This window comes from Lissotriton vulgaris, chromosome 11 (assembly GCF_964263255.1).
Source record: "Lissotriton vulgaris chromosome 11, aLisVul1.2, whole genome shotgun sequence".
Taxonomy (NCBI): domain Eukaryota; kingdom Metazoa; phylum Chordata; class Amphibia; order Caudata; family Salamandridae; genus Lissotriton; species Lissotriton vulgaris.
In genome coordinates, this window is record NC_141699.1 from 139,723,351 (window position 1) to 139,751,291 (window position 27,941).

The 27,941-nt window shown below is 44.1% G+C and overlaps 1 protein-coding gene across 8 annotated transcripts in view; it reads left to right on the forward strand.

Annotated features, from left to right (window-relative positions):
- PITPNM2 (phosphatidylinositol transfer protein membrane associated 2) overlaps window positions 1-27,941 on the forward strand; it is a 1,044,200-nt gene that overhangs the window by 923,402 nt on the left and 92,857 nt on the right. For 4 of the 8 annotated variants that reach the window (XM_086942927.1, XM_086942931.1, XM_086942926.1 and 1 more), the window contains 2 exons: window positions 4,036-4,206; window positions 9,743-9,892. In XM_086942927.1, coding sequence (XP_086799053.1) covers window positions 4,036-4,206; window positions 9,743-9,892 — 321 coding nt within the window. The remainder of the gene's footprint in view (window positions 1-4,035; window positions 4,207-9,742; window positions 9,893-27,941) is intronic. The other 4 variants (XM_086942930.1, XM_086942934.1, XM_086942928.1 and 1 more) reach the window with 1 other exon arrangement.

Genomic DNA, 27,941 nt, shown 5'->3' on the forward strand with positions numbered 1-27,941 from the left:
CACTTTTTGAGAACTATCCCAAGTGTCAGAACGGATCCGGAAACATTTGAACAATACCTCTACATACCCGTAGTTGGCGCTGTGTTGCTCCCCTCAGAAGCAATTCTGCCCCAGAAGTGATGTATGGAGCCAATATAAGTGTCACTCCTGTGTGCTGACGTCAGTTTCTTTTCCTTTCTTTCTGCGCCACCAGATACAGAGCTACCTCTCATCTGTTTGAGACCACTTTACTTCCAAATTCTAAACAACACCTGTGTGTAAGGAAAAATGTTACCTCTCAAGATGACACAGTATAAACCTGAGGGGGGGTGGCAGCACACTGCCTATCATCCCAATACAGTTCACCCCATTGCATTCTGGTAAATGCAGTACGCTTACTTTAAAGTTGCTGTTGTTTGTCATCAAAGTCGATGCAGGTAGTGCTGTTATTTCTAGACACGTGTTTCTCGGTGAAGCCCTTCAACAGTAGAGAGCAGAGAAAAGTCATCTGGGGTTGCTGAAACGCTGTCCAAGTCTTCACAGATTACAGTGCCACTCCACATACACACAGGTGCATCCCAGGGGAGCTTGCCAGCTTATTGGCTCAAGGGAGCTCTGCTCTCTGCCAAAGGTTGGCCTTGATCTCTTTTTTTCCAATAAGGAAGTCGTTCCCAAGTTCGATCATTGTTGTCACCCAACAAATCCTTGAGTAATTCAAGAAATAGCATAAGAAATACAACCAGGGCTCGGCCCACTTCCTGCCATTGGGTACTCCTAAGAAGATGCAAGGGCATTGTCATGCCTCTCAGTCTCACTCCCGCAGAGTTTCTGTGACCATCTGCGACACTGAGACTGATCCAAGAGTTCTGCAAGGCCATGCCTTGACTCGGTAGATCTCTTCCTACTCCTTCTGGTGCGCCATTGGGCACACAGAGCCTAGAGGCCCTCCCTCTGGGATATCCTTGGTGCCAGTCAGACCCTCTAAGCCCACCACTGTGCCCCTACTGGCGATTTTTCCAACTCTACCTCTGGCTTCAGATTACACCCCGGTTTCTGGAACATCGGCGCCGATGCCTACTCCATCAATGCCGGAAGTCAAGGTACTACCTGTTGACCGCTCTCTAACTCCAAGTCGGCGTTGTCTAATCCTTTTTCTGAGGCCATGCTCGATGTCCATTGAGCAGCTGCCCTTGCTCACTCCAGCTGACCTCAGCATCCGGGTTCAGCAGTAGACCGCATACGCTGCATTCCCTTTTCTGGACAGACACTGACAATGATTATGGTCAACCCTACCATTAACACAACTGGCATGAGGATCACAAGGGCAATTATACTTGGAAGGTGATGCATCGTCCTTTTCACGCATGGGGAGGGCCCAGGCGCTCAGTTTCTTCGCCACCCGTGAAAAGGCGCAGTGTCAGCATTTCTGCGTGTTGCAGTTTCCAAGCTGTGTCTGTCTAACAGACGCGTTCCGCTTACTTTGGAACTCAGGATTCCTGCTTGCCTACTGTCCGGTATCTATCCTGCCCCGAGTTCTGAAGCAAATCAGGAATGTCTGGGCCCAAGTCCTCATAATGGCCTTGGACTAGGCATGGAGAGTATGGTATTCAGAACTCCTGGGCAAGAGCATCTGTCCTCCAAATACAGCCCAGCCACAGGGCAGGATCTTACACCCAGCCCTTTGTAATATCCACCTTCATGCTTGGAGATTGAGCAGTGGTAGCTGAACATCTTCGGCCTTTCTCTGGAGGTGATTGATTTGCATCTTGGCTGCCAGGTTTCCCTCAACAAAAAATGGTATACACCTGTCATTGGGGCAGATTTATGGTCTGGTGCTGTACGTGACAGATATAACCCCTGCAGGCCAAGTTGTCTGAAATTTTGTTATTTGTTCTCTCCCCAACCTGGCAAGGCTTTGCTTTAGGAACAGTCAAAGGGTACTTTTCTGCTTGTTCTACTTTTTATAGTTGGCCGACCAGACTTCTTTGTTTATACTAACTGTTGTGATTTGTTTTTTGAAAGGACTCCAACATTTGTTTCCTGCTTCTCCCTTTGTAATGCCGCAGTGAGATCTTAACCTGCTTCTCACATATTTGATATGCACTCTCTTAAACCCTTTGCACAGCTGTCCTTTGCGACATTCCTCCCAGAAAAACTGGTACTGCGGACTAGTGCATCCTTTCATCTCAAAGTAGTTATGCCATGCTGTTTCAGTTAGACCATCACCTTACTGGCGTTCTGTGCTCTTCCTCACCCCTCTAAGGAGGAGGGGAGACTCGCTAGTATAGACCCCAAAAGAGCCCTGAGTTTTTACATTGCATATTCCAGAGAACACTGAGTGGACGATCAGCTCTCTGTGTGCTTCACAAGAGCGAAGAAAGGAAAAGCTGTGCAGAAAAGGGCTATCTCTCATTAAAGCACGCTCTGCATAAAATCTAGCTATAAATTGGTCAAGAAGTAGCCGCCGGAAGGGTTTTGGCTTCATTCCACCAGAGCCTAGTCTGCTAACACCCCATTGGTGCATGGAGTTCCTGTCCTGGACATATGCCAGGCAGCTACGTCTTCGTCTCTCTACACTTTCACAAAGCACTACTGTCTGAACAGCAAGATACGCCGTGAGGGGCTTTTTGCCCACTCTTTCCTTCAGGATTTTTTGGTCTGCGCTTTGGTATCTATTCAAAAGTTGAGGAATCTTTGGTTAGAAGTTTCTGTCAGAAGAACATGTTTCTTTCCTTCGATAACGCTCTTTCTGGAAGGATTGTAACTGCAGATTTCTCAGTGACCCTCCTAGCCCCCACATTCTGTGAATCGAACTCTGCCATTAAAAAGATCCCAATTCTAGGAATCTACACACTTTTCGATGCCAACTAGCTACTGGTGCTCTGTGTCTGGGCATATCATTTCTGTGTCTCCGCATATCATTTCTGGAACGACCGTCTGTGTGGAGCTGCACAGTGCCACCTACCGGCACGCAGAAGTATTGCTCAGGGGTTTCTGGATTCAGTCTGGTCCCTGAGGAAATATACAAAAAGAGAGGAATCTGCACTTAAATAGAGTCTCTACCAGAAAGAGCATTACCAAAGGTAAGTAACTTGTTCATCTCAATGCTACTTGACATTGATTATTAAAATAGCCACCTGTCTCTGGCCCGCACATATACTAGGGTTGAAGGTAGAATAGCAAGCCCACCCTTGTCCAAAATGTAATGTTTGCCTTAAGCGCCTTTGATATTAATAAATGTTAAGATTAGTGTTGAGATCACAGTGTGGCATGGCTATCCATGCTCAGTTTGTCCTGTGGGATTCTCTCAAAGGTTACCAAATAGTATTGTACCTACATGGATAAATCAGTCATTTGGCATGCATCAATCGATGCTGAAATAACAATGTAAACAAGGCCTCTCTTTTTGTGTGTTGTGTGTGATATAGTTTCACGTTGGGACATGTCTGGAAAAATTTAAGTTGTCCTGTAAATTAACATTCTTTTACAATCTATGACGTTTGTGTGATTGTTTTGGTTCTATGTAAATACTTGCTTAACCATGAACATCACACCGTCTGCACTTTAATGGTTTGTGTCTGTACCAATCTATGAAATACAATGATTGCATTGTTATTTCAGCATCGATTGATGCATGCCAAATGTCATATTTGTCCATTTAGATACAATTTCTGTTTGAATGAATCCACCAGGACATTGTGTATTTACTGATCAAAATTATCCCAGTCGTAGTTCGGTTTACGGGGTTGGTCCATGTTCACACATACCTGAGTTTATGACCATGCTCTGTCTGGAAGACCACAGCAAGCATCTCAGACTGTTATCAGTCAGACTAAGAGAATAACATCTATGTAGGAGTAGGAAGAAGGATAACAAACTTATCACTCTCACTGGTCAGCTTTAAAGACATTCTAATAATGAGATAGTGGTCAAGAAATGTACGCAGTACCCTTGTCCATTGTCAATCAAAGTTGGAAGCGGTGTGTTGTCTTGTATTACCTGTATAAATGTTGTTTAATGACTGATTTCTAGCTAAGCCATCTTCTTCCTGTCTAGTCTTTCAGCTGAGGCCTGCATGCCAGCAGGTGTACAATCTGTTCCACCCGGCAGACCCATCTGCATCTCGAGTGGAACCTCTGCTGGAAAAGAAATTTCATTTGTTGCCCCCTTTTAACGTACCACGATACCAGCGATTCCCGTTAGGTGACGGCAACTCGGCCCTTTTGGGTAAGTCAACTGTTAAAGACTCTCTCCTCCAGTTCTGCTCCAGCAGTGGTGAGTTCTGTAAGCAACAAGTTTTCTCATGGCCAAAATAGTGCACCAGAAATGTTGTGGTTTTAAAACACTTTAACTATGATTTAATAATATTAAACATTAAATGACAACATTGTGCCGTACTTTCCTCAAGTCTTTGTTTCTTTTTCATCAGTATTGTCCCACTCTATCCCAATGCTTCTACAACACCTGTGATTACAGAAAAATCAAAAGCAGATGGTATTCAAAGATCTGAAAGGGGATCTACAGGGGAGTAAAAAGGTCCTAATGAAGTAGATGAAATATAAATATAAAGTCACTAAGGGGGTATGTAGATGGAAATTTTGTGGATTCTGTAGAACCACTGATTACCGGGCAACACCAGCACTTGCAAGAGTCAAGTTATATCTTACTAAAGAGTGTAAGACTCATTACTACAAATATTTATTATTCTGTCTTCATGATGAGAAGCAAACAAAATCATTAAGCACAAGTCTAAAACCATTATTTCCTGCGAGCCCTCTGTAGGGAAGAGCACATTATTGAAAAGCGTACAGATAGTACCAGGAAGAAATGGAAGTGCATCCTTCAACATCATACCTAAACCGGGACATACATGAAAAAGTATTTAGTTTTAGGGCTTAAATGTGATAAAAAAAGTTGTGAGGGGGAACAAAATTTGATGGCTCACATTATGTGTCTTGACATCAGGGAGACAATAATAAATCATCTCAGTTGTCCTATTCATTCTGCTATGCCAGTTACTCTTCCCCTTGGTTTGCGTTGTCAGAAAGCTTGACACCATTAAAAACGTTATGGCTGTCACAAAAGATAGTTCTTATTTGTTTTCTTCGTCTATTCCATTAAGGGTGTGGATTTGCTTCCCCTATGGTGATAACTACTATGTGCTTGAGCCTAGAGTATACTGTGAATTATCATTCCTAACCTTACAAAAGCTGTCTTCCTTATGAGCATCACCTTTGGTGGAACTGTCTAGTACAGAATAAGGCATGATGTTTCCCAAAAGCAGTCCCCCATACCTACCCATGCTTTAAGATTCAAATAATGTCAGGTTTCCATATTGACCAGGAGTTCTTACTACCTGTCTCTTGTTGCTATTATCCTTATACGCCAGAGGAACTACCTGATATAAATTTAGAATGGACTCTAAGACTGTATCAACGAATGAATTAACACCCTACGGCTCTTTGTCACTTATGGTTGCGAGACGTGTGTAGAAAGTTCTTCAAGGCTTCATTTGGCCTGTCCTATTTTTGTGAGCTCCTCACATTGAATAATACTTGGGCAATCTGTTTCAAGAAATTGATAACGCAAAGGAGCCTAATAGCAGATTGAGGGAGACTTGTGGACGACTCAAATCCTGCTACAATGGATCAGCAACTCCACATTTGGATGGAACAATCCTTAGATTCAGTTCTGCCGAAGAAATCACTTCCAAACAAAAAGGAAACTTTTAAATCTCCTTGGTTCACTCCAGAGCTACGTGAACTAAGGAAAAAATGTAAAAAGTATGAACGTTTATGGAGGAAGGACTGGGCAGCAAAAAGCAAAGGGGAATATAAAGCTGCCATGAAGCTTTATAAAACTAGCATAAAAAACCCCCAGCCACCTTCTATGAAGGAAAAATTCAAGCTGCGGCGAATTCCTCAGGGGAAACTTATCAAGTTGTTAAATCACTGATGAAAGTCCCAAGATGCAACCAACTAGCGGATTTCTTTTCCGCAAAAATCCTTACCATTTTGAAAACTCTCCCGACCCCCAACACTCCGGCAGAGTTTCCTCTCCCCCTCTCGCCACCTAATAATTCTTTTCTAGACTCCTTTACTCAGATAACAAAGGAAATGTTTGTGATGACCCTAAATTCAATCAAAAGTGGATCACCAACAGATCCAGTCCCCCTTAACAAATTAAAATTGGTCACCTCTATGGTGACCCCCCTCTTCACTGATTTAATAAATGCTTCCCTTAACCAAGGCATTGTCCCCCCCAACTGGAAAAGGGCCACTGTAAGAGCAAGAGCATTGTTGAAAAAATCCCATCTTGATCCCCTGGAGCTAGCCAACTACAGACCAATTTCACTTTTACCTGGAATTGGCAAGGTGGCAGAAAAGTTGGTCAATCAGCAGCTCTCCACCTTCCTGGAATCTAATGGTCTCCTGTGCCCCTCCCAGACTGGATTTAGACCACGGCAGGGCACAGACACCGCCCTCCTAGCAGTGGTCGAAGAGGCGAAAACCATCTTGGATACAGGGGGATCAGAGGCAGCGATCCTCCTGGACCTGAGCGCCGCATTCGACACAGTGGACCATGTCACCTTGGTCCAGCGGCTAGGGAGGGTTGGAGTTACTGGCTCTGACCTGGCCTGGCTTAAGTCGTTTCTGGAGCATAGAACCTTTGAGGTAGTTGATGGACATGTACACTCTAAAGCTCTGCCCTTGCAGTGTGGGGTTCCTCAGGGCTCCTCTCTGAGCCCCACACTTTTTAATTTGTACATGTCACCCTTGGAAGACATCGTGACACCCTTCGGCATGAAGGTAGTCATGTACGCTGACGACACTCAACTCGTTGTCTCTTTAAACCAGTTGGCTCAATGCCTAGACAACCTAGCTGCTGGCCTTCAGAACATCTCAAATTGGATGAGTGAGTCGTTCCTTAAATTAAACGGGGAGAAAACTGAGATACTTCTACTGGGTAATCCCTCTAAACTTCCGGCTAGATTAGTGTGGCCACCTGGCCTGGGTACACACCCCACTCCAAAAAAGGAAATCTGGCTGAACCAGGACCTTCGCTTTAAGACCCAAGCCAGGAAAACTGCGGGAACCTGTTTTGGCCTTCTACGCATGGCGCGTAAAATTCTCCCCTTGATTCCTCCTCAGGCTAGGAAACTTTTCATTCAAGGTCTTGTTATTTCAAGATTGGACTATGGAAATGCCCTACTCCTGGGAGCCCCGAAATTGGTCGTTAACAAGCTCCAGCACGTTCAAGACGCAGCAGCCAGGCTTCTTACTGGGACAAAACCTGGATGCTCGGCCAAACCCGCCCTGAATTTACTACACTGGCTCCCAATTCAGGAAAGAATTCTCTTTAAAACCCTATGCATTTCTCATAAGATCCTTCACGGTAAAGGCCCTCCTATCCTGACCCCCCTCATAAAACCACACAAAGGCACTAGGCATCTGAGATCTAACACCCTTTCTCTGCCCAGTGTCCCCAAAATCAAAAGAGCTCGTTCTGGGGGTCGTCTCTTTTCTTATAATGCCCCCAAATTGTGGAACACCCTCCCCATCAGCATCCGGAGGGAAAACAACATACTGGCCTTTCGCAGACTAGTCAAAACCTGGCTTTCCCCCTGATATCCTCATGCTCTGATTTTAGTATAGCAAGTCATAGCGCTGGGACGCCCAGGGGTAGCTACGCGCTTTAGAAATCCAACTCAAATCATATCAAATCACTTGTAGTGCTTCCAAGTAGTGCATCCATTATGAACACCGATCCCAAGTGTTTGCTTCGGCTATTGACCCCGGTAGTGCATTTAGCTGACATTCCCTGGTTGCCACAAAGGAGATGTTGTTGGGAGGGGCATGAGAGAGACACATTGTCATCACACTTGTAAACTAATGGTGTGTTCTTAAACTTGCTACAGCATGTTCACCGTGCGAAAAGCACCCGGGCTTGTGAGAAATGTTCAAAATTCCTTACAAGCCATTTTATGTTGTAGTGCCTTTTCCCACCACAAGCTAGTAGACCCTTTCCTCTACAGCTTGATTTGATAATGGTAGATGTTAGCTCAGGTGACTAGATGTGCTTAAGTTTGTTTTAAAGGTGACTAGCTTAGTGATAGCCCTACATTCGAAGTTAGGGCAGGATTCCTTTAGTATCTTAATGATGGAATGTTATGTCTAATAAACAATTTACATTTATATTTGGATATTTCAGTAAATCCGATCTGTAAATGCAACTTTCCTAGGGTGTACATTTTCCCTTGTACCCACAGAGGGTCTGGGGGCTCACTCCCCTGTAGTGACCTCCTACATGGCCCAAAACCTCTGTATCACTTGAAGCAACAAGCCAAAATGAAATCTTAGGGGCCTCCCACACATTTTTGTAGGGGCTCCTATTATTTTGCGTTACAAGACAACAAGTGTCACTTCTCACTCCCCTTAAAAGGGTCGTTTTTTGTGAGCCTTAAGAGGCTAGTAAATTCCATAGAGACCAACAACATGCAACAAATTGAGAGTTTTAACTGCACCAGAAGGAGTGCAACATCATTGGTAAAAAAGAAGGGCGCAAACTGCTGTAAAAGTACCTGTGCTTATAAACTTCCCTGGCCTCCGTATTTAGAATATAAGCATGCATTGATGGTCCAGATGCTGCTCTAAGTCAGGTTTTCAGTGTAACCAGTGAATCCCCACAATGGTGTGCACATTTATCTTCTGATTATTCGTCGTGGAGATCCCGACTACTCAGATGGATTGATCCACTAGATGGTGTACATGGTCTACCAGTCAGCACTCAAGCGCATCACTCTACTTTCATGTTATCCCACAAACCTGAGGTTGGAGATGAACTAAAGTCACTGGTGAAAAAAGCATCATATGAATTAATAGAAATTTGTGGCCTGGCAAAAATCATAGTGTGGAGCCTAAGGACATATGTAATCAGCATGAAAAAGTTAGTTATGGTTGGTGCTGGACAAATACGTTCAGGATGTGACTTTGTAGCTTGGGAATGAGAAATAAGATTTTCCTAACTTGCTTGTGTGTGTGTAAATATTTACAATATGTTTATATATTCTCATACATTTTCAGATTGTCAAGGCCCGAATATACTGAAGTGTTTTGTGTAAAGTTTCATCAACCTGTGCTTCTGAATGCCATGTTATTCCACTTCAAGCATTGAAATTTATTTTTTTTCATTAAAATATTGGTTTAAGGGGGAACTACAACTTTTTAAAAACACATTCGGCCTTCCACAGTCTATATGTAATAAGGGAGACCAGACTGGAAATCTGCCACGTCTGTGATGAAGAATCACGTCTTTGACACTCCAAATAAGGCCTTTTGTGTATTAGGAGATGAAGGTCTTTATTTTGATTGTTGCAGATATGTGTGATACCTTTTGATAGCACAATGTATTTGATTGGTGATCCAGTGCACTACGTATGTGAGTCTTTGCCAGGGACATCCTAATAAGGGATTGGGAGACATGTTTCATTAACTGAGCCATTCCTTTGCTCCATGTTGTATTGATTATACAAGATTGTAAGATATTATTAACTTTTTGATCTCCAAATTGTTTAAAAAAAGTTTTGGGTCCCCTGTTAACTGTGGAAACTCAAGGAAAGCATTTCATTTTCAAGAAAGTGTGTTTTTTATTTTAGTCCTACTGCTGTGGGGGTGGGGTTTGAAATATAAATGTATGTCAGTTGCATTGTGTTGCTACATGTCTGTTGTTTTGTCGTTTTGTTTCCTTCCCCGCTCACGTCTAGTTGAGACTGTCCAAGGCAACCCTACCCTCATCATGGAAAGCAGCCCCCTGGTTGCTCTCACACGCCAGGATAGCGTCATGGAAACCAGTATCCCTGTTCCTGTCCTTAACTGGCAAGATGTTTCCAGTAGAACTGCTGCGTTTGCTGAGTGTGTGTAATCTGTGCCTCTTCTCATCTTGCTTTATGTGCCTTGACCACTGCTTGCATGGATCTGGAATCTTCCATTGCGGTGTTATTGATAATTTTCTTGTCATGACCTTGCATGGACATTGAAATCACGCACTGTCTCCCTATTCCCCTATTTCTGTCTTCGTGAGTCCTTTGCGGCACAGTGTTTTCACTTTTGTGCATGTTCAGACACACAAATGCACACAGTCACTCCAGCATTCACACACGCACGTTTTCTCATTAGTTTGAACTTACAAGAGCAAAATAATTTCTGCTGTCATGAAGCCCGCAGCAAGATTATTGAGAACATAGTTCGAACATGCTCATTAACCTAATTTTCATTTTTTTCCTTTAGTGCTTGCTGATTTATTCATTTGCATCTTTTTGATTCCTTCATTTTGTCTACTTTTAATCTTAGTTAAATGTTTTCTTTTTTATCGCTCTCATTATATAATTTCCTCCTTTTCTCCATCATTTCTTTTCTCTGTCGTACTTTCCTTGTTATTAAGTCTCTCTTCCTTACCTTCCTGCCTTTCTTGTACATCAATATCCTGTCTTCAGCACTACCCAACCCCAAACCATCCAAACTGTACTCCTCTTCTTTCACTCTAGTCTACGTTCCACTCTATCTTGCCTGCTACCCACACTTTTCTGCCTTTCGCCCTCACAACCGTAGGATTTTCAATGTCCTGCCTGCCTTCTACATTGTCCTGCCTTTCGTCTACTGTCCTGCCTTTCGTTCACGCTGCCCTGCCTTCCGTCATCTCTGTCCTTCCTTCTTTTAACAATGGTCCGCCTCTCTTTCACACTGCCCTTCCTTCCACATTGTCTTGTATAAGTTTCACACTGTCTGGTCTGCCTTCAACGTCATCTTACTTTCTTTTGATACAGTCCTGCCTTTCTTACACACTGTCATACCATCCACACTATCCTGTCTGCCTTCCACTGTACGAATTTCCTTCCACAGTGTCCTAACTTCCCCACTGTCCAGCCTGCCTTCCACACTATATTCTAAACGATCATGTCTGGTCACCCACACTGTCCTGCCAACATTCACATTGGCCTATCTGCCTTTTGCAATGTCCTGCCTTTTTGCCTCACTTATCTGTCTTTCCTTCCACACTCTCTTGCTTTCCACAGTGATCTGCCTTCCTTCAATCCTGTCCTACATGTCTTCCTTTTTTCGTTTCTACTCATCTCCTATTACCCTTCCTACATCTCCTTTCTTCCTACTTTTGGCTTTTCTCATTTCTCATTTCTCATTTCTTACTTTTCTTCCTTGTTTGCACTCCTCCTACCTTCATTTCTTCCTACTTAACTTACCGAACCCATCCTTCCTCTCTACTTTTCTTCCTTCTTTTGTTTTTCCTTCTTTCTTTCTGTTCCATTTCTTGTGTATTACCTACTCACCTCCTATATCCTTTACCTTTCAGCCCTCCTTCACCATGTAGTTTCCTACCCTTGACCTTCGTTTTGCCTTCTGCCCATTCCTTAGTACCTCCCCTCATCCATCATAACTTTGTACCCTTCCTATGGTGAATAGTATTGCAAATTGAAATATATTCCCACACCAAGCATGCTATTCATATTTCTCACTGCATCTTTTTGGATTCCTCATCACCCACCCAGTTATCCATCTCTGCTAGAAAATTAAGTCTGACATCGTTCTGCAGGAGGAAGCATGCACAGCAGCCGTGCATACAAAATATGAGCCCACCCCCAGCTGGTTCTATTCCATCATCGGTAGCGAGTGGGTGAAAGAGCTCAACAAGAGTTTGGGGCTCAGGCGAAATATGTATGCACATATCTACTGACCTCTGTTGTCTCTAAGAATGTCGTATACAGAAGTGCCTTCTGACATAAATATTGAATTATGATGTTTACAAAAATATCGTCCCAGTGGGTGCAAATGTTCTATTGTTATCTCCAGCGGAGCAATATTTTTCTAGATGAAATTTAGGATATAAAATGGAATTATTACAGCCGTATTCTGGTATCACACCCTCACCTAAGAAAACAAGAAGTGTACAAAGGCATGCCAGAAGCAGTCTTTCTTTCTTTTTTTAATTGGGCCTTTCTTGCAATCTGCTTCACTCACCATAGGCTTTTTCGAAGATGGATATAGCTAGTGATAACAGCTTGTGTCAGTGCACATTCATGCTCTACTCTCCGCATACTGAACACAAACAGTTTCATGTCCATAATGCTTGCACTTTGAGCTTGCGTATACCTAGTGATTTGCTTTTGTGCTTGTGTATCCGTTACTAGACTGCATGCCTGCACTGTCTACTAAGAAGCACCGCTACATTCTCAAGTATTGATAAGTGTATGCTCCATGATGTGCTTTTGGATTATCTCTGCATACTGTTTTTCATTTTACAGCACCACCTCCCTTCTCTGTTCTCATCCATCAGTCAGCATTGCTGATCTTGACCAATGAAGGGGAGAGCACGCCTATACATTGTCTAAAACTGCAGCGGTGTCCACTACATTGCTTCACGTTGCAGGAATCCCGATACCTAGGAGTTGCCTCCCTCACCCCCATTTACTATGTTGAGCTACTCATTCTTGTCTTTTTTTGCCCACACGGCGGAGGAGGCGAACTGTTACTACAGCAGAAATCTGACCCTACCAGTCTTTGTGCTGTTGGTAGTTGCTTTTAGTTGTCCTACAAAATAAGTACACACTTAGTTGGACTTGTGAGATATTATGACTCTGCAGTGTGACTAAACAGTGTTCATAGCCATACCTATAATTATGCATTGTTCTTAAATCACTACTAATACTAACTCATTCAATTCAAATAGAGATAACATTTCAAAGGCCAACTTTATAAAGGAATTTTGTGCGGATTGTGTGCCAGAAAACTCAATTTCCTTCCCCTCTAACTCTTCCTTTGTGCCTTGGGTCTTTGTAAGAGGCTAGCCAAAGACAGTGTGCTACAGAAAATTATTATGACTTACATCGGTTCCTTTTACAAATGTGCTGGCTGCACTTTTGCCCTAAATATTATGTTGTCATCGGGACATTTCTGCTGTTTATGGATAAAACTAGATGCTTCACAGCAACTTGGAGAAACGTGTCTAATTTGTGGTTTGTCTGAATATACTTTCCTAAGCGTCCTAACTATTGCTTCAATACTTTAGCAGCCAAAGTCGCCTTGCACCTAGTTCTTCAGTCTTGAAGAAGACTCAGGGCATCATTTTAACTTTGACATACAGTACTTCATCCGTCAAGGTGACATAGGATATTTCCACCAAATTCTGAGATGACTGTCAGCTCAGCTGTCATCGCTGTACCTTGAAAGGTTCCCTTCAGGGTACGTAAAGCTTGGATAGTAGTGTCCATTGGTTTTGATGGCAATGCGCAAGACTCTTAACAAACCTTTACACTTTTTACCCCAAATTCCAAAAGCAGGTGCTTGTTTCAGAAAAATAAAATGCTCATGACCCCCACACCCTGGGAGGTTTCTCCCAGGGTGTGATGGTCATTCTTTGTTTTTTTTGTCCATCTCTGCCAGGTTTTACCTGGCGGAGAGGCTCAGAAAAAAGGACATTTCACTTACAACCCTAAATAGGGCGGGTAGTTTAATGCCCTTCCTCTGATGGTTCAAACTATGTCTGAGCAAGATTTCTATCGACAGAGCCACTAGGGCACATATTTATCAAAAGCTTATAGTTTGCCCGTCTCTAAATGACGTGGGTGAGCAAATAGTTTAGAGTACCCTGTCTGCCGAACTCTAAATGATGCCTTCTGTCCTCATTTTATTATCTAGTGGTCGGGAAAGTATGGATACTGTATCTGCCCCTGCTTTAAATGGTGAAGAAATTCTTGCGAAGTCATCTTGTGAACTTGCAATATGCTCTCGGAGTGTAAGAATTGGAAAAAATATAGTGAATATAATCCCAACAGTGTCCCCAAAACCCTTTCCTTCCCCTGTCCGTTTGCAAATTCATCAACATTAGCAAAAGACCATACACCTACATGGGAACCAGTCGGTAGTATTTTATACCTATACATACTCTCACTTCATAATGTGCTTCCTCTGCAGAGCTGTTGTGAAACCTGATGCTGAAAAAGTGTTCTTCCCGCAGTGTCACATACACTGCATGTATTTTCTGCAGTAAGAAAAGGCAAATAATTGAATGTTTCTCAGTAAAATTGCTTTATAGTATCTGCAGCAGGAGGCTTCATTCTGCGTCGGATTTTGCTGACTTTACTTCAAAGTGTCAGTTGTTTTGAACTATGTGCAGAATTATTGAAAACTTATGTAATAAACATATCCTAAGTGCCAGATAAAACAAGCTGAAAACAGGAGTGCATTTTACTGTGAAGCCTCATGTTGTGCCAATGGAATACGGTTTCCTCTGTTGACAAATACATCTTTTATTAACACACACACGCACACCCACACGCACACACACAAACACACACTTGGTCTCTCAGACGGTACAGATGTCCATGCATACTTCTGTTGTGTTCTTTAGTTGGCCTCCCTGAGTTGCCTTACTTTGTTCCTTCTTGGGTAGAATATTGAAGCCCTGTGAGCTCAACATTCTCCAGAGTGAGAGACAAGTGAGAGGACAGTACATTTGAAAAGGACCTCAGTATGCTGTGACAGCTGCCTTCTGCTCTTGTACGTTACCGCTAGTACTCACTCTACATGCTTCCGATGGTGGTTGCTCACTTTGCAACTACTTCCTTTCGTCAAGACCTTTGCACATCTTTTCAAGAATTTCATAAATGCAGTTTAAAAAGTACAAAAAGACAATTCATATGATAATTTGAAAACGTTTTTTCCATAGTTGCGTGCCAGAATCTGGCTAACCAAACACTACTGTCCTACGGGTGTCAGTGGATAAAAAATCTCAGTAACTCGAGGTAGTGTCCGGGTCCAGTTAATTTACACTGCAGGATGATCCCCTTGACCCTTAAAGTCCTATAATAAGGACAAAAGAATAACAAATGGACTATGGATTCAGAACTAGCCTTGCACGCTGGACACTGGTCATCAGAGCAAACATTGCTACACCACTTTTTACAAAACAGTTTAGTGGGTAGAATCTTATATCGAAATTGTATAAATAATTTGCGTGCCAGGGGTAGAACTATTTCATCAATGGTCTCATCAAATGGAACAAATTTAAAACTCATAACAAATTATAATAAATTGGTGGGTTAGTGTACCCACCTATTTAGCCATCTCCTTCACCGTTATAGTTTCCCAGTAGATGGCTTTAACTCTGCACTTTGGCATAAGGGACAGTCTTTCCGGAGTGAACTAGCACTCCTCCATCCCAAGTCTCCTCAGTAGATTTCTCAAAGAGCTAAACCATGGAATGGAATTTACCTGAGGTCACTTCAGGAGATCGATTGTCACCGCTCGAAAGGGGGCAAGCTCTTTGACAGACCACAAACTATGCCAAAATATTAGCAGCTTGTAGTTCAACTAACGTGCCAGTTGTTTTTGGCCCAAATTGAAAAACATGGGAGCCAGGGGGGTGTTAATGGGAAGGTTTAAAAGTGATCTTAAAAAGCGGTTTTCTATGGGAGTCAGAGAATTAGTATTCCCACTACCCCACAATTCAGCCCCATAACGAGCACCCCCAAACCCCCCTATGCTTTGATATTATAGATTTCCAATGCTGGGACCACTTTCCCGGACACCATGTTTTTGTGAATTTCACTTATATGGGCGGTCTGCTGAATTAGAGACAGTTGAACTTTTTCTATATGGGGAGCCCAATTTAGATTAGATGTTAAGTGGATGCCCAGATAGTGAAAGGCAAATACTTGCTCTAGTGGGCTGCTTCCTGTATACATAGATATTTTAGATGATTTAATATTCCCTCTAGAGAAGATCATGTATTTTGTTTTGGCCTTGTTTAATACCAGGCCATGCTCCTTACAGAATCTAATAAAATCATTCAACAATTGTTGGAGACCTTGGGGGGATTTGGAAATTGATTGGGTATCATCTGCAAAAAGTAGTGCAGGTACTCTTCTCTCACCTACTTTCGTGCGTCACACCCATCCCTATCTAGGTAGTCTACCACCCCATTTATAAAGAGAGAAAAGGATGCATCCCTGTGTCACTCCACGTTTAGTAAAAAATAGCTCAGTGAGTTGTTGTTTCCCCCCACCTAACTTGGGCTGTATTTAGTGAGTACAATCAAATTAAAATTTCTAATAGATTATGAGGTAGGCCCATCTCTGCCACCACTCTCTCTAACATAGCTCTTGGTACTAGAGCCAGCACAGTGCGTAGGTCCACAAAGGCAACATATAGCTTACTCTCTCTAATACTAACCTCCCTCCAAAAGATTCACAGAAAGCGAAAAACCTGGGTCAATGTGCTAATGTTAGCATGGAAGTCTGCTTACAAATCGCTCAGGATAGGGTACTCTGAGATCCAATCCTGAATCCTAGACAGTTCCGAAACACAGAAAATTTTCTGCAATTAATGAATTAGATTTGTAAGTCTGTAACCGGCCGGGTTAGCTCTATCACCCTTCTTATAGATAGGGATTATTCCTGCTATGTTCCACAAGTGAGGAATGTTCATGCCTAATAAAATGGCATTGGTTAACATATTAATATAGGGAGCCAGACAAGTAAGTCCTCTCTATACAGGTCACTTGGAATTCGGTCAGGGCAGAGGGCTTTAGCCAGGATACTGGAGCAAATCGCTACCTGAGTTTCTCCCAAGGAGAAAACTAATTCCTCCATAGCACCACAAAAAACTCCCCCCCCCCCCCCCCCACCCACAATTCAGTTGGGCCCTCAGCCTCTGTACTACCTAGCACATAGAGATCCCCAAAATGGGTCACCCAATCTTCTGGATGGACTGTGAACTCCAATATAGTCTTTCTACCATTAAGCCAATAGGCCTCTTTTTTCCAAAAAGACTTAGAATCCTTATCTGTTATGCCTTTTGTAGAGAGGACCATAGGGAACTTTCCCAATTCTTCTTGGCTGCTGACTCTATTGCTTTCCTATATCTTTTTCTACAAGCCACCAGATCAGAGTAAATATTAGATTTTGCTGCCTGTACAAGGTCGTCCTTTACCTTACTGCAGTCCTGATTATAGCAAACTGCCTGAGTTCCTTGCTTTGGCTGTATCTTTTCTGGCTCAGGTTTCTGCTCCATGTGCGGTTTAACCAACAGATCCCTAATCTCGTAAAAAGGATTTCATGCTGGGTGGTCAATTTCTCCTCTACTTTGTCTGTAGAGAGTTTGGATATATCTTCCACCTCCAAGCATATTTTACCTTTACCTGCTTCCAAGACCTCTGAATGTAACTCCATCCAGTCCCATCTAATTGTTCTCAAGTTGTTCGTAATGGACAGTTCACCAAGGTCTGTACTACCTCTGATATTGGGTTTGTTATACCCCTGATTTATTAGAGAAACAATCAGGGCGTTATGATTGATATCAGATCGATTGCCCACTGACATTTCATAAACCAATGGCCAAAATCTTAAGGCAACCAAGCAATAATCAATCCTGCTAGCATAACCAGTTCGTTGAAAGTTAGGTCCCCATTTTGATCTTATTTCGTTCTCCCGTTGGTGGCTCTCAGGTCATGTTGCAATGTAAGGGCCAACATCTGGCTTCCTCTCTTTGTCCATCTAACTGGGGGAAGATCTAACTGTGGGACCTGCCAAGCTCTGTCCCACTCCTCAGTCAAGCCTCGGTGTGTCAGGGTAGATGGTTCGAATGTAAAATTAAAATACCCAGCTACCAAAACAGGGACACTGTCAGTGGGTTCAGATAATACATGATCTAAGACTTTAATTGTGTTCGTTTCTTCAGAACCCCGAACTACTCTGTTGTAAACATTAAAAATCCTAAGTTTCAGACCACTATATAATTCCAAGTCTATGGCTAAAATATCAAGGGAATCTACGTGGACCAGTTGAACTTTTGAACCAAGAGCAATTTTGACCCAAATCGCCAAACCTCCCGATGGTCTCCCCTTCTCTTTCCTTGTTGCACTTAAGCCATAGGTAGAGAGCCCACTTCTATGCGAGGTGTGCAGACTCCACGTTTTTGGGAAAAGTATCACATCATATAGGTCCACAAGGGAACCCCAAACTGGGTCTACTAACAATTTGGTAATTCCTGCCACATTACAGACCAAAACTCTTAAGTGTTGGGTCCACTTTAGGATAGGTCTGATTGGAGCTACTCTCAATAGTTACTCCCCCTTGCTCGGTATTGGAGAGATTGCCAACCCCCTCTCCTTAGAGTCACATTTAGCTTTAGTGTTTGTGGCCGTCCCCAACCCTGTGGGAACTTTCGCAAGGGACCCGTCGCATTTGGACCAGGGAGGGTTACATATTTATCTTGGGGCACCAGTCCGCCTAGCTGTAGTCATACCTATCTTCCTGCACCACTTATATTAGTTGGGGGCCCAATCCAAAGACCTAGGTGGCCTATATAACTCTTTATCAGTCCCTTCCAGCAGTCTATATCTAATAATAACAGAAGTATTAGCAATGGGGATGGTACGAGAATCAATTGACATTAAACAGTCAACAGGAGCCATACAAAAGGAGATAACTTTGACTACATCCTTTGGTGACCCTGGGTCCGTTACACTTTCGACATACTTGATGTCATCTCTTGTAATTGAATAATAGTGCTGGGTGTCCCTGAACCAGTAGATAACCTTATTCTTAAGAGAGTCACAGTATTCATATCCACTCCTTGGAAGTTTGGGTACCTCTGTTAGGTATATTATTGCTTTATTATCCTGGGGCTGTGTTCTGGAATCAACACCATCCTTTACTACCCCCTTCCATATTAGTCCCCCGAGCCCAGAAATGGGAGGACACCCTTTTTCTGGTGTGGTTTCCCCTCTATCTATTACCCTACCCTTCCCCCTTCCCTGAGAAACACTCCGGAAAGCTATTGGCTTGTTGAGGTACGCACTACAACCAAAATAATTTTCTGACAGGAGGGTTTAGAATGATTTTAAAGGTTGGGCACAGTAGGTCATATGTGAACTGGGGTATGTGGGTCCTCCTTCCTCCACCCCTGACGATCCTAAGCATACAGAAGCTAAACTCTTAGAGGCACTGGGCCTATATATATATATATATATGTTTTTGCAGTCCACACTGGGGCTGCAATTGCCGATCCACGGCAAGATTATGTCCGACCTGATCACATTGTAGCTTTGTGCTTATGTCGTAGGTTGGGTAATCCCCAACAGTCTCTGTTGTCTTAGCCATGCAATGTACTATATTAATACAGTACTTGGTTACGTTTTTTAAGACACCAAGGCAGCCGATACACGGCAGTATTTGTATGTGGTACACTCACTAGTGATCTAACGTTATATATGTTTAATGTATACATTCAAAGATGGCGCCCCGAGCTGCAAACTAGAATCAGTCCTTTGTTTGTTTTTCATAATGTTTTGAAAACATTCATAATGGCGCTGCGCACGTCTTGTCTGATGAAAAGACATTGAGAAAGGGAGGGCTCTCCCGAAACGCGTCTGTCCTTAATAAATTTGCCCTGTGAAACGAGCTGTGCCGTGCCTGTGAGTGCTTTTTCTTCCTGGAACCCGGCTGGGTATTCTCAGGATCTTTGGGAGCTTGGATATATATATATCTATACTACTATTATAAAGAGAGAACACAAACCTTTGAGCCAGGTAAACTCAAAAAGTACACCACCAATCAAAACACCCAAGACATCTTTGAAAACCTCAGGGCAAGCAGAAGGACATAGGCTATTAAAAATAAAAAATATACGTTGTTTAAAAAATTTCGAAATAAAAATAAAGTAGTCCCTTGCAAGTAGCGCCGGCAGTGACGTCTACGTGATGACATAATTTGCATCTGCGCTCCCTGGCAACACTTCCGGAAATGGCGCCGAAGATCGCGACCTGCTGGGAGGACTGCCGCAGACAGGTGTTTGCTGCTGGGGGAAATGGCGGCCTGTGCGGGCGGGGCGCATGGAGAGTGGCGGCCTGTGCAGGCGGGGCGCCTGGAGAGTGGCGGCCTGCGCGGGCGGGGCGCCTGGAGAGTGGCGGCCTGTGCGGGCGGGGAGCCTGGAGTGGGACCAGTAACTGAGGTAAGGATCAGGCTCTCCGGGACACGGGCGGGAGGGGGCCGGGACAGGAGGGGCCCGGGGCGGGAGGGGGGCTGGGCCGGGGCGGGAGGGGGCGGGAGGTGGCTGGGGGCAGAAATGCACGCAAGCCTCAAATGCTGCCCCCAGCCCCTTTCTGCCCCAGGCAACGCTGGGGCGGGCTGCTAGTAGTATTATAAAGAGAGAACACAAACCTTTGAGCCAGGTAAACTCAAAAAGTACTGCACCAATCACTACACCCAATACACCATTTGAAAGGGGAGATGGAGCAGAAGGACATAGGCTATAGATGTGGACACCATATACATTAAAAAAGCAAAAACGCCAAAAGTGGGAAAGTAGTCCCTTGTGGGCGTTAGCGTGGGCGTGTCAAAGAAAAGATGTGGGCGTTTAGAGGGGCGTGTCAAACAAAAGATGTGGCCGTTTACAGGGGCATGGCCCAAAGTACAAACAATAAACATATGCCAAACGATTTCACTGATTTCACTGTGCAAGGCACACACTTCACCACACACTTCAATGTGCATAGCGCAAATGCGATTTCAATGATTTCACTGTGCAAGGCACACACTTAACTGTACATCCCACGCATTTGCAAACGATCGCCTATCACTCGCCTCGACATTCGCGCATTCGTTGGTGTTACCCTTCAAATATTAACGCCTTCGTAGGATGACATCGAAAAAGGGGTGCGCCTTCCATAATAATACAGTGCCACAGGGGGCAGACTTACAAAAAGGGCCGCCTATCATTCGCGTTGCTTCGCACAGCCCACCAATCACGACACACAATGATTAACACACACACGAGTTGCGATACAAAAATATAACATGTTTAACCATTTGACAAACGACAACGTTGTCACAGGGAGAGGAACGTAAACAAATAGGCGCCCATTTCTTAGACAAGAAAGCCAATCGACGGAACATGAACGAGACTTTACTCAAAGGCTCCGAATATTTGTATGCTGCGGACAAAATTTAAAACTTACACAAACACTTCCGAATTTCAAACACTCTGCGTTATCAGTGGAACACAGCCAGTACCTGCGCCGATAAAAACAAAAAAAAAGACATTAGTAAAGGGATCGAAAACGTAAACAAGGAAAGCCCCTTTTACAAACAAGCAATTTCAGGCCAAAACATCTGAGCGACCACTGTAACACTTGCTGCACTTGCGGCGCAAATTACAACATTTGGGAAACAACAACATTCGCACACAGGGGGAACACTCTCAACAAGGACAGCAAAACAAAATTAGGTGTGGCTCAATGAAAACCTGCGGATGAATTAAACACACATTACTACGCAAACAAAAAGTAAAGGCCACACTGAACATCGGCCATCCCGGGACAACGTCGGGACGGGCTGCTAGTATGTATATATATATATATATATATATATATATATATATATATATATATACATATACATATATATATATATATATATATATATAATATCTGGTAGCATGGTGCTTGGAACTATGGTGTGCGCGAGAGGAAGCAGCAAGCGGCGTCCACTGTGGAAGAGGTACTTACTCTGAGCGCCTGCACCTACAAACTTGGAGTGCTGGGATCGGGGTATTCCACCGCGCCCACTTTGGGGTCTTCGCCTATCAGAGCAAAGCCAGTATCATTTAAAAAAATGAAGGCCCACAACATAACCCATATGTGCTCGTATCTTTTCCTGTGGAGAGGAGTTTTGGTCCTGGACTTGGATATTTGGTGCGGCCACAAGCACCTAGAACGCCCATTCCTTAAGCAGGTCGGCAAAGTGAGTGGCCCATGGTGAGGATTCCAATGTTTTTGGAGACTGCCGAACCGCCGCAGCCTAGGGTTACAGCTTGTCAACATTTGTTGGGACTGACTGCAGTCGGAAATCGGATGGGATAAATGTAGCATGATGAGGGTTGTGTAGAGCTGGCAGCACAGTACTTGGGACATTGGTGTGCGCGAGAGGAAGCAGCAAGTCCGACCACTGTGGAAGAGGTGCTTACCTTGAGCGCCTGCACCTACAAACTCAGAGTGCCGGGATCGGGGTATTTCGCCACACCTACTTTTGGGTGTACGCCTATCAGATCGAAGCCATTATCATTTAAAAACATGAAGACCCACAGCATTTGTTGTTAAAGACATTTAAAAAAGGCAGCCATGCCAAAACGCATCATGCTGGATCATTAAAGTTTCTGGTTCCACAACCCGTGTGGGCTGAGCTTGGATATACATATATATAGATAGATAGATAGATAGATAGATAGATAGATAGATAGATAGATAGATAGATAGATAGATCTTAAACTATGTTTCACAGGACACCTAATAAACCGCAACATAAACGCTTAACTGCGGCGTGAATTCCGCCACGGTGCAGCGGTGTGATTGAGTGGGCAGGGCTGCGTCGCCAACGGACATGCGCAGCACTACGGAGGTAGTGCTCGCAACGGCCGTTGGCCAACGGGCACAACGAAGGGTTAAAGTTTAAGTAATAAAAACATATTACATTAAATAACATTGTAAATCATGCAGAACAATGAGGCTAATACTTTAAAACTGTGAAAACTGTAAAGGACTACACAATTTTCACACACTTGAAACACTTTAGTAATGAATACAAACAAATGGAAAGGGATGTTGCAAGGGCCCATTTAATTTATTTAAAAGGACCATAGCAGGAGATATAAGAAACTTTTCCATGCACATATTCTGCCGTCTGCACAAGAAAGTGAATGATTCTTAAGTTCTCTTATCAAGCTTTATGTCACTCATTTCAGGCACAGTCTGTGAGTTAGGTGGACACTTTAGTACTTTATTAGAACTCCATGATTTCCACAGGCAGCTGTTAGGGAAAGAAGTCAAAATGATATGTTGGCTGATACTGCAATGCGACTTGACTATGGTTCTAGCCATGAACCTCCCTAATAGATGTGACCAGCAAGGAGCCAATAAAAATGCAACATTTTAGTAGCAGGAGATCTAACGGTATTTGGCTACAGTGGAAACTTTTTTGAATCCTAATGTTGCATTGGATTGGCACACGATTAGCGACTAATACAAAATAGTAGATCTTGGTTCCTAAGTGTATATTTACATTCAATATAGTACTACTGAGCGCATGCATCTGCCTTAAATGGGAACTTTACCTTCCAGAAAAATATCAGGTTTTAAAAGATTCTGACTTAAAAAGTTGAATGCTGTTGTCAGCATTTGAAACACAGGCCAAAAAAACTCCTCAATGGCTAGCAGTATATGCAGGCCATTAGCCTAAATCTCCATGACACAGTCATGACTATCCCAGACTGTCATGTCACTAGTATATAAAATAATAGATGGGCAACGGGGATTAACAGGGTATTTTTTTATTGAGGGGTTCAAAGTGACATCAAATAGACATAAGAGCAAACATTTCAGTTCTTCATTTTTTGTCTACCTATAAATGCATGTTATGCCTGTTATCTACATCTTCTCTTCCAGGGGATACTCATCAATAGTCATAAGCACTGAATAGTCCCGCCCTCGTGCGGGACCCCGGAGCAATAGCCAATAATATGCATATATCTACATATATATATATATATATACATACATATAAATACACATATAATAACTATATATATATAGATAATATGCATTATACATATGCAGCCCAAAATAACCATACTAGGCTCAAAAGACTGCCCCCAAATGCCTGAAACAAATCTTTACATTTGTTAAATAAAGACATATAAATGACATTATATGAAAATGCAAAGAAGAAAGCACTGCCTTTGTTGTCTTTGAAACACACCACCTTTATTTTCAAAGGTAAAACAGGCAGGACCATAGAGGCAGCTTTAGCCTAGATAGGCTGCATTGTAACAATAGGAAAAAAACTGGCGCCGTGCCTTTAAGACCTCTATGAGCCTCCAGGCTCCCATCATGCACCACAGGTGACAGTTAGGTCAGTTCTTTTTTCCGGCTCCTTCTGTGAGGATCCTGGAGCATTGAGCTCGCCAGTTGGTGATTTTATTTCACTTTTTTCTGGTAGTTCTTTCAATTTTTTTTCTTTACTCGCCATCTTTAGTCTTTATCTGACTAATTCAACAATTTTTGTGGTTTTTTGACCTTTTTTTCCAGTCACAATGCCTGCCTTATTTAGTAAGTGCCCGGCCTGTGGAAAAAAAATGTCCAAATCAGACCCTCATTCAGTCTGTGTGGCTTGTCTTCCATCTACACACAAGCCAGAACTTTGCTACCATTGCAGCAAGTTAACAAACAGAACTTTGAAAGAGAGGGAGAAGAGCAGGCTTCAGTTCCTGCATGACAGAGGTGAAACCGTGAGTGGAAGAGAAGAACTTCACTCCAGGAAACCTTCTTCTCAGCGGAAAGAACATAAGGAAAGAGGGGAGAAGAGAAAACATCGTTCCCCGTCGACTTCGAGGGACAGATCTTCTTCTAGAGTTCCGGTATGTTAGAAATCGTCAAAATCAGCGTCACGTCTTCCGTCGACGTCGAAGTCGCCGTCGAAGAAGGATTCGCCGTCGATGAGAGGTGAGAGACGCCATGAGCGTAGGCGATCCAAGTCTGGCTCCCCTACGACTACGAGAGGACGGGACTCAACGTCGTCTCATCGACGTCGACGTTCACCGTCGAGAGGCTCAAAAGAACAGTCAAGGCCACCGTCGAGAGGCGCTGTGACACCGACGTCGAACCGGGCATTGGAGGTTTCGACGTCGAAGAGCCCTGACCAGTTGGCATCGAGGCACAGGACGCCTAAAAAAGTGTCGTCGTCGACGCACTTGACTCCATCACCTAAGAGACACTCGACGTCGAGGAGACCGCCGTCGAGAAAGTCGACGCCAAGGAGTTCGCCGCAGAGGAGGAGGCCGCCGAGGAGGATGCCACCGAGGAGGACGCCGCCGAGGAGGTCGACGCCGAAGAGGTCGACGCCGAAGAGGTCGAAGAGACCACGCTCCACGTCTCCTGCAGCTAAACGACCTAGAACGGTTTCTAAAGACCGATCTCAGGTTTCTGTGGCTGTTTCTGGGTGTTCATCTTCATCCCCTGGGCTGAATATAGTACAGATCTCTCCAGAGCCTTCAAGAGCGCCATCGCCTACAGGGGCTAACATCTCCCCACGATGGTTGGGAGAACTTAGAGACTGGAAGATAAGGAGAATCAATCTTCCAAAGTCTAGGTCCAGGTCGCCGGTGTCGGAAAGACCCGTGTCAAGATCAAGGTCACCTCTTTTACGAGTGACCCAGTCTCCTGGAAGGCGGCAGCGTACTCCGCAGAGGAAGTCTCCATCCGTGAGAAGGCGGACTTCACCTTCTCCGAGGTCTTCACATCACCGATCATCCAAGAGACGTGATACGAGATCCTCGACAAGATCTACGAATTCGAAGAGATATTACTCACCGACGTTATCTTCGACTCCTCCAAGCAGGATATCGCCGATTGATGACGTAATCACTTTTAATGAGGTTCTTTGCCGGGGAGCAGCGAAACTTAATATAGAGATGCCTGTCTCTACTACGAAGACTACAGTTATCTTCGAAACTTTACATCAAAGATTATCATCCAGACCTTTACTTCCTCTGGTTCCAGGTCTCTTGGAGCCTGCCGAACATAAGTTCTTGACACCGGCTTCTTTGGGAGCGGTTCCCTCACGGATCGCAAAGAAGTACAGGGCTCCGGACATTGACCCGTTATTTTTAAGAGCAGAGCCGCAACCTGATTCGGTCATCGTCTCAGCGGCACGTAAAAATCAGAATGGATCGACGTCCTAGTCTGTTCCCCCAGACAAGGACAGCAAGACTATGGATTCGGTAGGAAAGAAAATGTGTGCCACTTCTGCTTCCTACATGAAGTTTGCCAGCGCCTCCGCTTTGTTGGGTCGCTATGACCGTTCTCTTTGGGATTCCTTATCCCGGTTCGCTGAAAAACTTCCCAAAGAAGACAAGAATGACTTCCTGGAAATACTTCATGAAGGTGGGCTAGTGTCTAATCAGGTGATTAGCGCAGCTGCGGATGCTTCCGATCTATCCACACTTGGCTACGCTCATGGTCTTTGCGCGAGACGTTCAGCTTGGCTAAGACTTACGGGACTTAAACCTGAAGCCCAGCACCGCATTTTAAACCTGCCTTTTAATGGGAAAACGCTCTTTGGGCTGTAGGTCTCGAAAAGAGGAAGGACAATTTTAAGAAAAAATACCGTCCTTATGATCGGAGACAGGGCCAGCAGAGGGTTCAAACCCCTCAATGGTCTTCACAACAGAATCAAGGAAGATCTCAGTTCTCCCAGCGTCGTCCTGGTAGAGGAAGAGGCGGAATTTCCAGACAGACTGCTCCTGGAAACAAGCAGCAACAGCAAAAGCAGTGAGTGTTTGCTTCCCCTGAGCCCGTTGACCACTCCGCTGGGGGGAAGTGTGCGTTTTTACCTGGAGGAGTGGAAAAACATCACAAACGACGCATGGGTGCTGAATATTGTGCAAAATGGATATGCAATCAGGTTCAAGTTTCCTCCACCTTCAATTCTTCCTCAAAAGACTGTATTCCATCGTCTTCACCTTTTAAAAAAGGAAGTGTCAGTGTTACTCCTAAAGAAAGCCATCGAAGAGGTCCCAAGGACACAACGTCGAAAAGGAATTTACTCCCGTTACTTTCTAGTTCAAAACAAAGGTCCAAGCAGGGAGTTCAGGCCCATACTAGACCTCAGGCGCCTCAATCAGTTCATTCGGCGAGAAAAGTTCAGAATGCTGGCGTTACACCAAATAATTCCACTCTTGCATCAAAAGGACTGGATGTGCTCCATAGATCTTCAAGATGCGTATTTTCACATCCCCGTTGCCCCAAAACATCTGAAGTTTCTAAGGTTCTGCATTCAAACCAATCATTACCAGTTCGCAGTCTTGCCCTTCGGGCTAAAGTCAGCTCCTCGCACCTTTTCAAAGTGCATGGCAGTGGTAGCGGCTTTCTTAAGAAAGAGGCATATTTTCGTCTATCCCTATCTAGACGATTGGCTGATAAAGAGTGCCTCTCCAGTTCTACTTCAGCAACATCTCACGTTCTGTATTCATCAGCTGCGAAGACTAGGTCTGCACGTGAACTTCAAGAAGTCTATCCTCAATCCCACACAGAGGATCCACTATCTGGGCGCACTTCTGGATTCAAAGGACGCAAAAGCGTATCCTTCGGAGGAGAGACTATCATCCATTCTCCTCAAGTGCCAAACAATGTTAAAGACTCTTCGACCAACGGCCAGACAGATCTCGTCTCTGCTAGGATCCATGGCGTCTTGCATTTTCCTTGTTCCAAATGCCAGGCTGCACATGAGACCTCTGCAACAGTCGCTGGAGGATCAGTGGTCCCAGTTTTCAAACCGATGGGGAAGACAAACTATCACTGCCTCTGTCGGTGCGAATCTCCATTCATTGGTGGATGCAGCGGAATCATCTGGTTGTGGGAGTACCTTTTCAGGAGGACATGCCCAAACGATCCCTGGAGAAAGATGCGTCCCTGCAGGGTTGGGGCGCTCATCTAGAGTCACTTCAAGTTCAAGGAGTGTGGTCGGAGAAAGAAAAGTTGTATCACATCAACATGTTGGAGCTCAGAGCTGTCCATCTAGCTCTCAAGGCTTTCTTTCCTGTGCTCAAGACATCCTCTCTGCTTGTTCAGACGGACAATACAACAACAATGTACTATATGAACAAGCAGGGCGGAACGAGATCCAGACCTCTGTCGCTGGAAGCGCAAGCAATCTGGAAGTGGCTTCTGGCTCGGGGTATGAAAATTTCAGCTGTCCATCTGCCCGGTGTCCCCAACGTCCAAGCAGACGAACTAGGCAGACACTTCGCATAAGCGCACGACTGGGTCTTAAAAGACGAAGTAATAAGAGACGTCTTTCAAACCTGGGGGTTACCAGAGATCGATCTCTTTGCAGACGCCGA